Source organism: Pediculus humanus, genomic scaffold, assembly GCF_000006295.1.
Source record: "Pediculus humanus corporis 1103172107574 genomic scaffold, whole genome shotgun sequence".
NCBI lineage: Eukaryota > Metazoa > Arthropoda > Insecta > Psocodea > Pediculidae > Pediculus > Pediculus humanus.
Window position 1 is genome coordinate 110765 of NW_002987189.1, and position 14855 is coordinate 125619.

Here is a 14855-nt window from a genome sequence, read left to right on the forward strand (position 1 = left end):
CTCTTACTTTTCTTCTCTCTTCTCTCTTCTTCTCTTCTCTTCTCTTACTTTTCTTCTCTCTTCTTCTCTTCTCTTACTTTTCTTCTCTCTTCTCTTCTCTTACTTTTCTTCTCTCTTCTCTCTTCTTCTCTTCTTCTCTTCTCTCTTCTCTTCTCTTACTTTTCTTCTCTCTTCTCTCTTCTTCTCTTCTCTCTTCTCTTCTCTTACTTTTCTTCTCTCTTCTCTCTTCTTCTCTTCTCTCTTCTCTTCTCTTACTTTTCTTCTCTCTTCTCTCTTCTTCTCTTCTCTTCTCTTACTTTTCTTCTCTCTTCTTCTCTTCTCTTCTCTTACTTTTCTTCTCTCTTCTCTTCTCTCTTCTTCTCTTTCTTCTCATTTTCGTTCTCTTCGTTCTCGTTTTCTTCTATCTTTTCGTTTTCGTTCTCTTCGTTCTCCTCGTTTTCGTTTTCTTCTTTCTTCTTGTCGTCATTCTCTTCGTTCTCCTCGTTTTCGTTTTCTTCTCTCTTTTCGTTTTCGTTTTCTTCTTTCTTCTTGTCGTCGTTCTCTTGTATCTTTACGTTTTCGTTTTCGTTCTCTTCTCTCTTCTCGTTTTCGTTTTCTTCTTTCTTCTTGTCGTCATTCTCTTCTATCTTTTCGTTTTCGTTCTGTTCTTTCTTCTTGTCGTCATTCTCTTCTATCTTTTCGTTTTCGTTCTGTTCTTTCTTCTTGTCGTCGTTTTCTTCTATCTTTTCGTTTTCGTTCTCTTCGTTCTCCTCGTTTTCGTTTTCTTCTTTCTTCTTGTCGTCGTTCTCTTCTATCTTTACGTTTTCGTTCTCTTCTCTCTTCTCGTTTTCGTTTTCTTCTCTCTTTTCGTTTTCGTTCTCTTCGTTCTCCTCGTTTTCGTTCTCTTCTCTCTTCTCGTTTTCTTCTATCTTTACGTTTTCGTTCTCTTCGTTCTCCTCGTTTTCGTTCTCTTCTATCTTTACGTTTTCGTTTTCTTCTATCTTTTCGTTTTCGTTCTCTTCGTTCTCCTCGTTTTCGTTCTCTTCTCTCTTCTCGTTTTCGTTTTCTTCTTTCTTCTTGTCGTCATTCTCTTCTATCTTTTCCTATTCGTTCTCTTCTTTCTTCTTGCCGTCGTTCTCTTCTATTTTTACGTTTTCGTTGTTTTCGTTCTCTTCGAACTTCATGTTTTCGTTTTCTTCTTTCTTCTCATTGTCCTTTTACTCTTTCTCGTTTTTTTCTTTTATCTCGTTTTCGTTCTCTTCTTTCTTCTCGTCGTCGTCGTTCTTCATCCTCGTCTTTGTTCTTGTCTTCCTCCTCGTTCTCCTCTTCGTTCTTCTCTTTTTCAGCTCCGGAACTACAACCAACGACAATTTTTTTTTTTAAATTTTATTTTATTTTTTTTCTTTTCTCCAGGTTTTTAGCAAACAGGCAAAAACGTCAGAGTCTCGCATTGAACGCCGTACAAACGGAACAAAAAGCAAGCAAAGTACTCGGAGTCGTTTTTTTCACATTCGTTCTATGTTGGACTCCATTTTTCATATTAAACATAATATTTGCCGCATGTCCCGATTGTCACGTACCGAGTCACGTTGTCGACACGTGTTTGTGGCTCGGTTACGTCAGTTCAACTATAAATCCAATAATATACACAATTTTTAATAAAACTTTTCGTGCCGCATTTATAAGATTGTTAAAATGTCGCTGTTACAAAACTTCCAGACCTTCCAGGTAACACATTAATATTAATAATAATAATAATAATAATAATAAATTCACGTCACAAAAATCGACTTATTTTTTCCGAAAATTTTCCCCTTTTCCTTTTTTTTTTTTTTTAAAAATTAATTATGTCCGGGTCGTTTGTGTGTTTTTTTTTTTTCCTAATTCACACAACGAAAGTAATAAAAACAAAACAAAAGATTTGTAAAAAATAAAAAAAAAAAAAAAACGAACAAACAAACAAACAAACAAACGACTTTTTTTTTCTTTCTTTTCCTTCTTGCATATATATATATATATATATACTTTTCCTGATAAATAATTTATAATCCATTTTTTTTTTTTTTTTATGTTTTTTTGTTATAAAGAAAACAAACAAATTATTATTATTATTATTATTCATTAGAGAAAAGAAAAAAATAAAAGAAAAAGTCGGAGGGGGGGGGGTGATGAAAGTAAACGAATTCATAAACTTTTCTTTTTTTCTTCCTCTCCCCCCCCCTTTAAATTTTTTTCTTTTTCTTTTTTTTCTTTTTTTATTCTTCTTTACGAGTCTTAATTTTTTTTTTTTTTTCAAATAAGATTTTATGTAAAACTTTTCCGTTATTATTATTATTATTATTATTTGTTTGTTTGTTTGTTGTTATAAGTTAAGTACCAAGATACAAACACAAACACACACAAACGCATTCATTCAACAAAAAGAAAAAAAAAAAAAAAGGAAAGAAAAAGATTTGAAGAGTTCAAAAGGTTTAATTCTGAAAAGTTTTTTTTTTTTTTTTTTTACGTACGCATAAGTTGGCAAACCTGATTTTTTTATTACCGTTACCGTTCGAGTAAAAAAAATTATTATATTATTATTATTATTTTATAAGAATTCGTGCGCGTGTGTATGTGTGTGGGTGTAATTTAAAATTACGAAACCGGAAACGTAAAATTTTTTTTTTAAATGAAAATTTATAGTGTGACGTCATCCTAACCATCCGACATTTTTTTTAAAAAAAACCGGAAATGAATATTTATGAATTAAATAATTAAACGGAAAAGACGAAACCCCCCCCCCAAAAAAAAAAAAAAAAAAAAAAATTTTTTTTTTTTCAATTAGTCGTCGTAACAACGAAAAGAGGGAAAAAGTTTTTTTTTTAACTCGCGTAGTGATTCGTCGTGACGTCATCATCGTAACGGACAAACGTAATTAATTAATTAAATAAATAAATGATCGATTTCGATTACGATTACGATTGAGATTGCGATTGATTGATTGATTGATTGTTTTATAAATCGATTAAATTTAATATTGATCGGTGATAATTAAATATACGCGGTGAAATTATTATTATTAGTATGCTAGTGGGACGTTTGATAATAATAATTTTTTTTTTTTCAGGTTCAGGTCCGTAAACGATAATCGTAACATACTCCATCATCAGAATAGTTTAAATGCGACGACGGCGGGAGCTTCGGCACTACCGATATCATTGGCACAATTGAGCACCCCACTTTTAAATACCCCATCGAGCACGAGCAGCAGTTTTTTAGCCATTCGAACTCCTACGACTCCCGTAAACGCGTGTAAAATCGACGAAAACGATTATTAATTATCATTATTATCATCATTATTATTATTATTACTTTTTCCTTTTTTCCTTTAAAAGGTAAATAAATAAATAAATAAGGCGTCATTACTTTTTAACCCTGTTAAATTTCCTTTGAATCTCCGGCCTGTCGTGAGAGTGAAAAAAGAAAAAAAAAATTTGTTTTTAAATAAAAACGCGCGAAAACTATTCGGGGAATTTTTTTCCCTGCTTGGATTTTTTCCCTCCCCTCCCCTCCCATCCTTTCACCGATCGAATTCGAATTTTCCCTTTTCCCTAATTCTTCATATCTCTTTCCCGAATGATTTCTTTAACTTCGGTTTGGATCTATAAAGTTAAACTATTAATCGGGGGAAGAGGGTGGAAGGGGGGGGGTAACAACAGCTTTGATTTATGTAATAATAATAATAATAAATAAATAAATAAAAATTTTAAAGTCTTTTAAATGATAAAAATAATCTTTTCGACCCGAAAATAAAATTTTATTACACGAATAAAAAGTTTTTAATTTTTTTTTTTTTATTCCTATTCCACCCCCTTCCCCCTTCCCCCTCGTTCCCGTTTTTCCATTCACGCGCACGCGTTTTTTTTTTATAAATAAAAGTTAAGGGATATTTCTCGCGCCCGCCCCCTCCCCCCCTCCGTAACAATAATTTTATTATACGCGCCGCGAAAGAAAATTCAAGTGATAAAACGTCACAAACATGACATTTAAAATTCTTTCGCATTTCTAATCCCACGAACGTTTTATTTAAACACGTCTCCCGTTACTTTCGCCCCCCTTCCCCCTTTTTCCCTCTTTTTTTTTTTTTTTTTTTGAATTTTACGCCACGACGACGAACGCGTCACTCAAAACCAAAAAAAAGGCGTCGACGAGTATGACGACAAGGATGACGACAACGACAGCAACGTACGAAAAAAATTTTCATTATTATTATTATTATTATTATCATCAACACGACTACTACTACATTTTCAATTTTTTTCCTCTCGTACTATTTTTCCGGATTTTCTTTTAAAAATTTATCGAAAAAAAAAAAAAAAAAAAAAAAAAAAAAACGGAACGCTTTAAAGAGAGTTAATCAACCAGCAGCAGAAGACGAGATGGTTTTATTCCATAGAGAAAAGATAAAGTAAAATAAAAAAATTTTTTTACTCTATGAAATAAAAAAAATTATTAAAAAAAATAGTCATAATAATAATAATAATAATAATAAAAACTTTCCCGTATGATTTTTACAATACGCGCCCACGCACCCACGCTCGCACGATGATAATAATGATTTGATTCGCGCTACGGAATGAATTCCAGAGTGCGTGAGTGCGCGTGTGTTAAAAAAAAAAAAAATTTTTCTTTTAAATTAAAAAAATAAAATTTTAAAAGCTTATATTAATAATAATATTTATATAAATATACATACATACATATATATATATATATATTAATTGCACGCGGTAAGCATTTTTGTTTTTTTTTTGTTAATAATAATAATAATAATATTTTTTTAATTTTTTTAATCGATCGAATTTGACGCCGAAATTTGACCTTTGACCACCATCTCCTCCTCCTCCTCCTACTCCTTCTCCTCCATTGTTTTCTCTCTCTCTCTCTCTTTTTCCCTCGCGCAAACGCTCCGTCGTTTATTATATACCCCCCCCATTTCTCGGTCGGTTTTTTTTTTTTGTTTTCCTTATTAAGTACGGATAAAAAATCATCGTGTCGTCGCCCTACCCCTACTCCTACCCCGCCCCCTTGTTAAAATAATTTCGTAAACGCGAAACGTCAATCAAAGCTGCCCCCTTTTCGTTAAATTAATAGTAATGATAATAAAAAAATTGCGTTTCGTTTTCTTACGGCTTTTGCGTTAAAGTGCGTATGTCTGTGTGTATGTGTGCGTGTGCGCGAGCGAACGAGAGAAAAAAAAAAAAAAAAAAGATGCGTGGTGGAAGACGATTATGGACGGCTCACGCGGCCGATGAACAATACGGAATTTTTAACGCCGCCACGCAAAAAAAACAAAAATGGCGATTTCAAATGAACGTCAATCGGAGGCAACGGCATCATTCTCATGTTGAACTGAAAACCTGTTCGTCGCCCATACAGAAAAAAAAAAAAAAAACAGAAAAAAAGATAAAAAAAGAATTAATAACCAAAAAAAAAAAAAAGAAACAAAGGAAGAAAATATTAGTAATTAATAATAATAATAATAATAATAAGCGAAAATGGCCGACTTTTGCGCTCTTTCGCGCTCGAGTCGAATAGAAAAAAAAGAAAATTATTTTATTTTGTTAGTTAAACACATAAAAGAATAAGAAAAAGAAAAGTTAAGAAAAGTGAATCAAGTAACGTTTTTCCACTTCCCCTCCTACCCTCCCCTGGAAAACCTTTCATGCAACCTCATAGCCACGCATCCGCCGCCCCTCCCCCTTTTCACCCCCGCCCGTTACCGCCATTTTGTTTTCTTATTTATATATATATATATATATGTATGTATACATCTAACTATGTGAGTAGTAGGTATTCCTACCTTAATTAAATTTTGATACTCTCCCCAAGAACAGTGGCGTGTCCGAGGGTACGTGAAGGATGTAGAAGAGAAATGGTCTGTTGAGGACAAGATCCTGGGGTGGCAAGGGTAAACTGAATGCAACAATTGTGATCCCTACAAATCCAAAAACATTTTTCATATTAAATTGTGGCAAAAAATAAAATAAAATGTCGCATGCATTAAATTAAATGTAAACAAAAATAATAATAATAATAATAATAATAATAATAAAGCAAAATGGAGGGAGGAGTGGAAATCGTGGATTCAATATGGCGGAAAGTGTGTGAATCAAATGATATGGAAAAGAGAATTTTTTTAACCTAATTCCAAAGGGAGAAGAAAGAGGAAACGCACAAACGACTGCGGGAGAAAAGGAATACGAATAAAAAATGAAAAAAAAGAAAACGTTCCGGAACGTCGGAAAACCGTTAAATTTAAATTTTCAAAACAAAAAAACCGACTCGACTCGACTTCACGTAATAAAATCTCTCGTTTGTTTGTTTCATTCATGCAAATCGCATTACGAATAATAAACAAAAAAAAAAAGAAAAAAAGAAAACTAATTTAACGTAAAACAAACAAACAAACAAACAAAACATCAAACGGTAAATTAGAGGTGAGAAAGAAAAAAAAAAAAAAAAAATTTAAATGCTCGCTGACCCGACGCGGGAAATTCAAATTTTCCAACGAAACGAAAAACGTTTTTTTAACGGCCATCTTGTTTTTTTTTTCGCTTTTCCATTCGGGATAATATACTTTGAGTGATAATTCATTTATTTGGAAAGAAAAATTCAAAATATAATAATAATAATAATAAAATTAAATATAACGGAACGAAACCACTTTTTTAGTACGCGAAATCGACGTTAGATCGAGCTCTTGGCAAAAAAATTCTTAGAGTAATAAAATCCACGTTGCGAGTACGCAAGACGCGATGCGAAGCGACACGCGGATTCGTTTTTTCCCGCCAAAAACTTTTTTTTGTTTTTTTTTCCCTCCCACGTACACCCAACCTTTTATTTATTTATTTTCTTACATCGCTTCCGTATTAAATTACGGAAAAAAAAATCTAATAAAAAATTTTTAAAAAACCTAATTATCCACGTTTGAATAATTACTACTGCAATCTTCTTTGAAATCTACAAAAAAAAAAAAAAAAATTTCCCCTTTTCTCACCCGCCATTCCTATTATTATAAACCCCCCCCCCCAATAAAATAAAAATTTTTGTCCCCAAAATAATAATAATAATAATAATATTAAATAACTACAAGCTAATAACTTACTTAATATCATATTAATAAATTATATTTTCCGTATAAAAAAAATAATAATAATAATTAAATAAATTATATAAAATAGCATTAAAAAAAATGAATTACGTATCCCCGCGTAACCAAATGAAAAAAAAATCATGTAAATAATAGTAATGATGATAATAATAATGATAAAAATGTCTCATTATCACTCAATTTGTAATTTGACCAAAACTTCCCGAATCGTACAAAAAAAAAAAAAAAAAAATGGCCGTTTCGCTCACCCGAATTACGGCAGCGACAGCTTCAACGTTCGTTATTTGTCGCAAGTTTTCGACAAAAAAAAAAAAACTTAATTTGTGGTTTTTCTTCCTTTTTTTTTAGGATCAGATATCACAACACGTTCGAACGTTTTTTTCTGGGGGGAAGCGGACGGACGGGGGGGGGGACAATCGATAATCTCGTTAAAATTGTCGCCCTTTTTTTTTTTTTTCTCTATCTCTCTCCAAAATGTGACCTTTTTTGTGGTCGTTATCAGAACCCCGAACAAGTGTCTTCTTTAAAAAACGTTCTCCATGATTTCGAATTCGATTTTGATCTTTTCTCAACGGTTTCCATCTTTTCCGACTTTTCCCCGACGACGACGACGGCATCGTCGTCGACGACGTCAGCGCCGACGTCGGCGGGTTTTCCGAAACGTCCGAAAAATAAATAATCGGTTTCGTTCTCCTTGATGAAAAACAAAAACGGATGATCGAGTGTGAGGACTTCGGGTTCGAAAAAATTCGCCGAACGCCTCTGACGGACGTGGCAAGCTGCATAAAATTTTCCAAAATCGTTCAAATAAAATAAAATAATAAAAAAAAAAAAAAGAAAGAAAAGAAAAGAAAAGAAAAGGAAAAAAAACGTGAAAGAAAAATAAAAACAAAACAAACAGTTAAAACAATAGTCGAACAACGACGACAACAACAACAACAACAAATAATAATAATAATAATAAAAGTCGGCCGTTTTCATCGTAATCGATTATTTTGTAACTAATTCGATACTCACCAGTGGCAGCAGCCGCTTCCGAACCTTCTTCGTTCACTTCTATATAAGCTTTTTGTATGGCATCGCTCACGTACAATTCTCTATTATCGCTTATACCGGAAAAATCCGCTTTCGTCGAATCGAACATGTCGTTCAAACCAACCTGAACGTAAAAAAAAAAAAATTATTATCCCTGCTCCCCTTTTCCTTCCCTCCCTCCCCACTCCTCATTTCAATTCCCACCTTTTTCAACGAGCTTCCCAAATTGAGAGTTTGTTCCAATTTGAATTTCGGCATCGTTAAATTCAATTCTTTCGGATAGGCTTCGGATAGGAGTGAGTTCAAATCCATGGCTACCAACTTTTCTTCGACTTGTTTGAGACCTTCGATGGCCGTCGGAACGACTAAAATCATGCTGATGTCGCCCTGGAAAAAAAAACAGACAAACGGTAACGGTGAATCCTGTTCTGTTCTTTCTTTCTTTCTTTCTTTCGCGAACGTCGACCCGAACGTCGGTTTTACCTCGTATTTTAATTCCACGATGCTCGCGTTCAATTCTTCGTGGTGACAATAATTGTATTTTTTAGTTATCGTCATGTAATCGACTTTAACAGTTTCCTTTTCGTTCAAATGAAAATCACCCTTGTACGTATTGTTCGGATCGAATTTGTGAAGCCAGGCACCTTTGAAATAAATCGCATTGACGAGAACCAATCTCGTGAGAGCGTTGAACGCATCTGTCGAAACGAAAAAAAAAAAAAAAACGTTTGACGTCATCGATCATCCGACACCATTTCCGTTTCCGGAAGTATAATTTTTTTTCAACTCTACTTACTCTCGTCGAACAATTTCGGAATTTTATTGTTCGTGTGTTTGTTCACGAATTCGTTTATTTGATTCGACGAATCTTTGCTGTCGCCGAAATCCAATTGTTTAACTTCCGAACGAAAAGACTCCGCGATGGATTTCGTGAACGTCGGTTTGACCGTGTAATCCCTTTGAACGAACATACCGTTCGCCATGTTCAAAGTCACGTTTTTCGATTCCAACAATTTTTGCATTGATTTTTTAAAGGCACTTTCGACGGCTTTTTTATCAGCCGGAAACGACAAATGCTGTTGTAATTCTTTTGCAGTGTTTCCGCCCGCACCTGAATACGTCATTGCGAGTACGACTTGTAATGAATAAGGCGAGAAAAATATATTTCCTGCAAGCAAAAAAAAAAAAACAATGATAATAATGATAACAATAACAACAATAATAATAATGATGAAATTTTTTTTAACAAAAAAAAAAAACGTTCGGCCATAGATTCTCTCTCTCTCTCTCTCTCTCTCTCTCTCTCCTTGAAAGCAAGGAATCCATGTTGGAAATTCTAACTCGACGCCTTTTGATAAGCTATCAGAAAACTACAGAAAGCGAATAAAAAACAAAATTTAACGGCAAAAAACGGGGGGAGGGAGCGGGGGGCGAGGGAGAGAGAGGGAGGGGGAAAACTTGTTTACATAAATTAAATGAGAAAAATAATAATAAAAAAAAAAATATTTTCAAGATGTTTCGACGATACGTTAAAACCATCGAAACTGAAAAAGAAAACATAATAATAATAATAATAATAATAGTTGGGGAAAAAAAATCTTCTGCTTGTCCGATTTGTTTGTTTTCATTTTCATTTTTTTTCTCATTTTCTCAGTTGACCCATTTAGTTCGAATTACGCGGTTATTAAAAAAAAAAAAAAAAAAAATTTTCACGTAACCAATAACAAATTGCGATGGGAATATTAGTAACGTGTCATTAGAAAAATTTTCCCAGAGCGGACGGCACATTACGCATCAGGGAAATTTTTAAATAAACATTATTAACGGATGACAATAATAATAATAATATTACGTAAGATGAAATAAAGAACAAAACACACACACACACACATATTCACGAACACGTTATTATTAATATTTTTTTTATTATTATTATTTCAATTGATTCATTTTCTCATTTTAATTATCACGTTTCGAAACTTGAAAGAAAAAGGAAACAAAAAAAAAAAAAAAATCGCTGTCGGAACAATAGTGAGAGAGAGAGAGAGAGAGAGAGAGAAAGAAATTAAAAATTCGTTATTCGATTTCGAAGAATAATTAATTACGTATAAAAATAAAGAACGAAATAAACTTCATTGCAAAAATCATTATTCTTATTCAGTCAGGAATGAATGACGTCACGAAACAATAAAAAAAAACTGATTTTTTTTGTCTCCCCCCCCCCTTCGATTCTTAAAGGAAGCCCACGCAACAGGAGAAAACGAACGCGGGGGGACGTGACATTTAACGACAGACAAAAAAAAACATTTTTCAAGATACCTGATTACGAATTATAATTAAACGTTTAAAATGAGGGCACGAGGACGTGGTGCTGACAAGGTCTCCCACAGTTTTTCCTTCCGCGCGAGCCCCCCCCCCTCACTTCCTCTCCCCCCGAGAAACGTGATGACAATGGAAAATACAAAGAAAAACATTGTTGAAATATCACGTCGTAAATTAGGGTTTACTCTTTTTTTTTCCGAATTCGACAACGAAAATCTTTTTCCTCCTTTTTACACTTAAATGACACTAAACAACCCGCAGATGACTCCCACACGCGCAACCTTGAACATTTTTTACATTTTTAACCCAGATTAGCAACAGTTGTGATGATGATAATAATAATAATAATAATAATAATAATAATAATAATAATAATAATAATAATAATAATAAAACCTGAATTCGAATGACATAAAAAAAAATTCTACGAAAAAAAAAAAAAAAAAAAAATATTTAATTGGTTTTATCGGTTGACTACTTATCGATCTAATAATAAAAAAAAAAAAAAACCTTATCAAATTTTACAGCGAGATTAAATTAAATCGATAAAAAATAATAATAATAATAATAACGCGGAAATTTCCTTTTTCCCCCCCCTCTTCCTTCCCCTACCCTCCCCCTTCCCCCCAAACGAGAAAATGACTAAAAAATTTTCCTTTTTAAACGCAACGTTTAATCAATCCTATTTTCGTACGTTATTTTCGTTACGAATTCCTTCACAGCAATGATGATGATAATAATAATAATAAACAAAGAAACAAACAAACGGAAAATAGGACGTCGGTCAAATCAAACGGTAGGGAAAAAAAAAAAAAAAATCAAATCAAATAATGGTCACGGCTTATAACCGTTTGTTGGATTTACGTAGCGTGGCTTTAAACGGCAATGAAAATCGTTACTGTTACGAAAAAAGGACGGAGCGAAAACAGAAAGAGACAGAGAGAGAGAGAGAGAGAGAAAATGAAAAGGATTTGAAAAATGAAAAAAAAAAAAAAAATTACGTAATTTATTTTACGAGTTTAAAAAAAAAAAAAAATTAGGTAAAAATCTATAATAAATCATTTTAGTAATAAAATTAACAGGCTCACGATGATGATAATGATAATAATAATCATGATGATGATGATGATAACAAAGAACGAAGCAGAAGAAAAAAAATTAAAGAGTCTGACATGATTTAAGGTTTTAAATAAAATTTTTCATATGTGAGAGACATGTTTATGAAAAAAAAAAATAATAATAATAATAATAAGACGGTGACGTTTCCCAACCGACAAATTAACTAACATAATAATAATAATAATTTTTATTTAAACATTCATTAATAATAATAATAATAAACAATTGAAAATGAAATAAACAACGTCGACAAATGATGGAAACCGTTACGAGATTTTCTTTTAAAAAAAATTAGCATCCGTTTATTTACGCGCGCGCACGCACACGCACACGCACACCCCACCCACGCACAAAGGACTCTTTTCGTTGCTGAGAAAAATTTCGAAAAAATTTTAAACTCTCAACGTGCGTGTATACGCACAAGGAAAATTTCCTTTGATGGGTGGAAAAAAAAAAAGTAAAGGAAAACACGTTTCGAAAAATTTTCCTTTTTCCGTAAACTTTTCCAAATCGTCATCATTTTGTTCACGATGGAATCGTCTGTCAAGGAACGAAACAATCGCGGAATCAAAGATCATGGAAAAAAGACGACAACAACAACAACCGGATACGATTAAAGAAATCAATTTACAAAACAATGTTATAAAGTGCAAGGAAACATTTGTTTTCCTCATTTCCTGTTTGCGTGCGGTAAAGAACAAGAATTTGTCGAAAAAAATTTTTTCGAATCAATTCGATTTAGATCAAACAACAAACGATTCGACACTAATATTTTCTCTCTCTCTCTCTCACACACACAGACACACTCTCTCTCTCTCTCTTTCTCGAAATCTTAATGTAAAATAAATAAATAAATTTTTGTAAAAACTTGCCTTCTGCTTTTCGAAATTCGTTAAACATTTTCGTGGCAAACGAAGTGTTTGCAAAATCATATTCTCCAACTTGTTTTTCCGTCATGACTGAAGTTATGTACGTTATTAAACCGATGCAAACAAAAAGAGCACCTGTAATAGAAAATTAATTAAATATAAATTATTTAATACAAAACAACAAAAGTTCACACACGCACTCGCACGCACACACGCACTGAAATAATAATAATAATAATATTTTTTAAAAAACGCGACTTTTTTAAATTTAAAAAATTTTTTACCAAAACAAATTGTGTAACGGTTACAAATGGCACGTTCGAAATACCCGCAAAACCGGGAGAAAAACATTTTTACCATCGCGAACACGAACTATATATATATTCAATTCAATTCAATTCAATATCGAAAAACCTGGCATGATAATATTAAGAACCTGACTAAGAAAAAACTGTACCGTATTAGGGCTTTTCAACGAATCGCTGAACTGTGTACAACAACATCATCATCGTCATCAACCTTGAATATTAAAAATAAAACGAGCATTTTTTTTTTTTTTTTTTTTCCTTTACTCTGTATACCAAAGACGACGACGACACATTTGACAAAAAAAAATCCTGTCACGTGATTACGCGGAACCGGGAATGAAAGAAAACGACAAAAAAAAAAAAAAATTTCAAAATGTTATTATTATTATTATTATTATCACGTGTTTACCTGTGAAATACCTGCTAAACATGTTTTACAAAAAAAAAAAAAAAACGTTTAATTTTTGTTTGTGGCAAATGTAAATAAACTCTCTTATTATTAATAAAAATAATAATTATTATTATTATTATGTTTTAATAAAAAAATTAATGAAATGTAAAAGAAAGCATGGAAGTTGGCACTGTTTGTACAAAAAAAAAAAAACTATTCGATTCAAACAATACAAGGTTAACTATAATAGTAATAATAATAATAATACTGTTGTATGAACGAACCAGTAAAAAAATTCATAATAACAATAGTAATAATAATAATAATGATAAAATTTATGTTTTTATGAATCATTATTATTATTATTATTATTATGACTACACAAAATGTATTTTTTTTTTTTTTTTTAATTTAAACTCGAGTTTTCTTTCTCTCTCTCTCTCTCTCCTTTCCCTACTTTTCTGTCATTTTTCATTTCACTTTCGATAACTCAATGAAATTAATAAATCAAGCGATTAAAATAAATAGAAATGAAAGAGAGACAGAGACAGAGACAGAGAGAGAGAGAGAGAGGAAAATAAAAAGAGAAATAAAAATTTTTTAATTGCGAATAATAATAAAATAAAATAAAATAAAATTACACACACACACACACACACACACACACACATACACAGACATACATACACACACACATACAGACATACACACAGAGACATACATACACAGACATACACACACACACACACACACACACACACACACACACACACACACACACACACACACACACACACACCACACACACACACATTATATATCTGAACGTTAATTTTGTTCGTTTTATATTTTGCATATTTTCCATATGGCAATTACATAATAATAATAATAAAACGAAAGATTTTTGTCTCAAATCAAACAAATCGAACAATCATCAATCAAATAAAAGTAATTTTAAAAAAATTTTTGTCTCAAATCGAACAAATCAATCTTCATAATAAATTTTACATAATTTTCCATCTCGATATAAATAATAATAATAATAATTTAACTTTATTAGTGAAAACCTATGTTAATTTCAAATGCTATCAATAATTCGATACAAATCGACAATTACTTCAAATCGTATATTATTGCACAACATAATACAATCATTTGTATTTTTTATCTCTCTCTCTCTCTCTCTTACTTTCTCTGTATGTTAGGCTATTAGTTGAAAAATTAATTTAACTAAAATAAAATAAAAACCCCTAAAAAAAAAAAAAAAAATAAAATTCAGAACCTCCATTCGAAAAATGTACCTAAAAAACTAACCTGATCTTGTTAAGAAAATAATAGTTCAATTAACGGCACTTACTTAACAATGTTGTGCAATAAAAAAAAAAAAAAAAAATGAAGCAAATGAAATTTTCAATATCAGACAAAAAATTAAATTTTTTTTCCATCAGTTAAATCATAAACGATTATTGTAATTAATTACCTGATAATTATTAATTAACGAAACAAATAACGTTCGGACACAGAGAGTGAATTCCCTACAAGAAAAAGAAATAATGATAATGATAATAAAGTAGATGTGAATGCTTTGATTTATAAAAAACAACTGAAAAATTTTTTTTCTTAAATTAATCCTAGTTTAATAAAATCCGAATGATAATGATAATAAAAGTCGAAACAGA

General features: G+C 31.7%; 2 protein-coding genes across 2 annotated transcripts in view; one reads left to right on the top strand and one right to left on the bottom strand.

Annotated features, from left to right (window-relative positions):
- Nucleotides 1-1711, top strand: part of Phum_PHUM220540 (class A rhodopsin-like G-protein coupled receptor GPR5ht1, putative) — a gene marked incomplete at both ends in the record, with an annotated part of 9056 nt that extends 7345 nt beyond the window's left edge. Inside the window, one exon of the mRNA XM_002425736.1 lies at nt 1401-1711. Coding sequence (XP_002425781.1) covers nt 1401-1711 — 311 coding nt within the window. The remainder of the gene's footprint in view (nt 1-1400) is intronic.
- A 5919-nt stretch (nt 1712-7630) lies between these two features.
- Phum_PHUM220550 (serine protease inhibitor, putative) lies at nt 7631-9437 on the bottom strand (the record flags this gene model as incomplete). The annotated part of the gene is made up of 6 exons (XM_002425737.1): nt 7631-7911; nt 8150-8291; nt 8372-8554; nt 8651-8865; nt 8964-9335; nt 9428-9437. 6 exons carry the CDS (start codon nt 9435-9437, stop codon nt 7631-7633), a joined length of 1203 nt encoding a protein of 400 aa, XP_002425782.1.
- Between the last annotated feature and the right edge of the window lie 5418 nt (nt 9438-14855).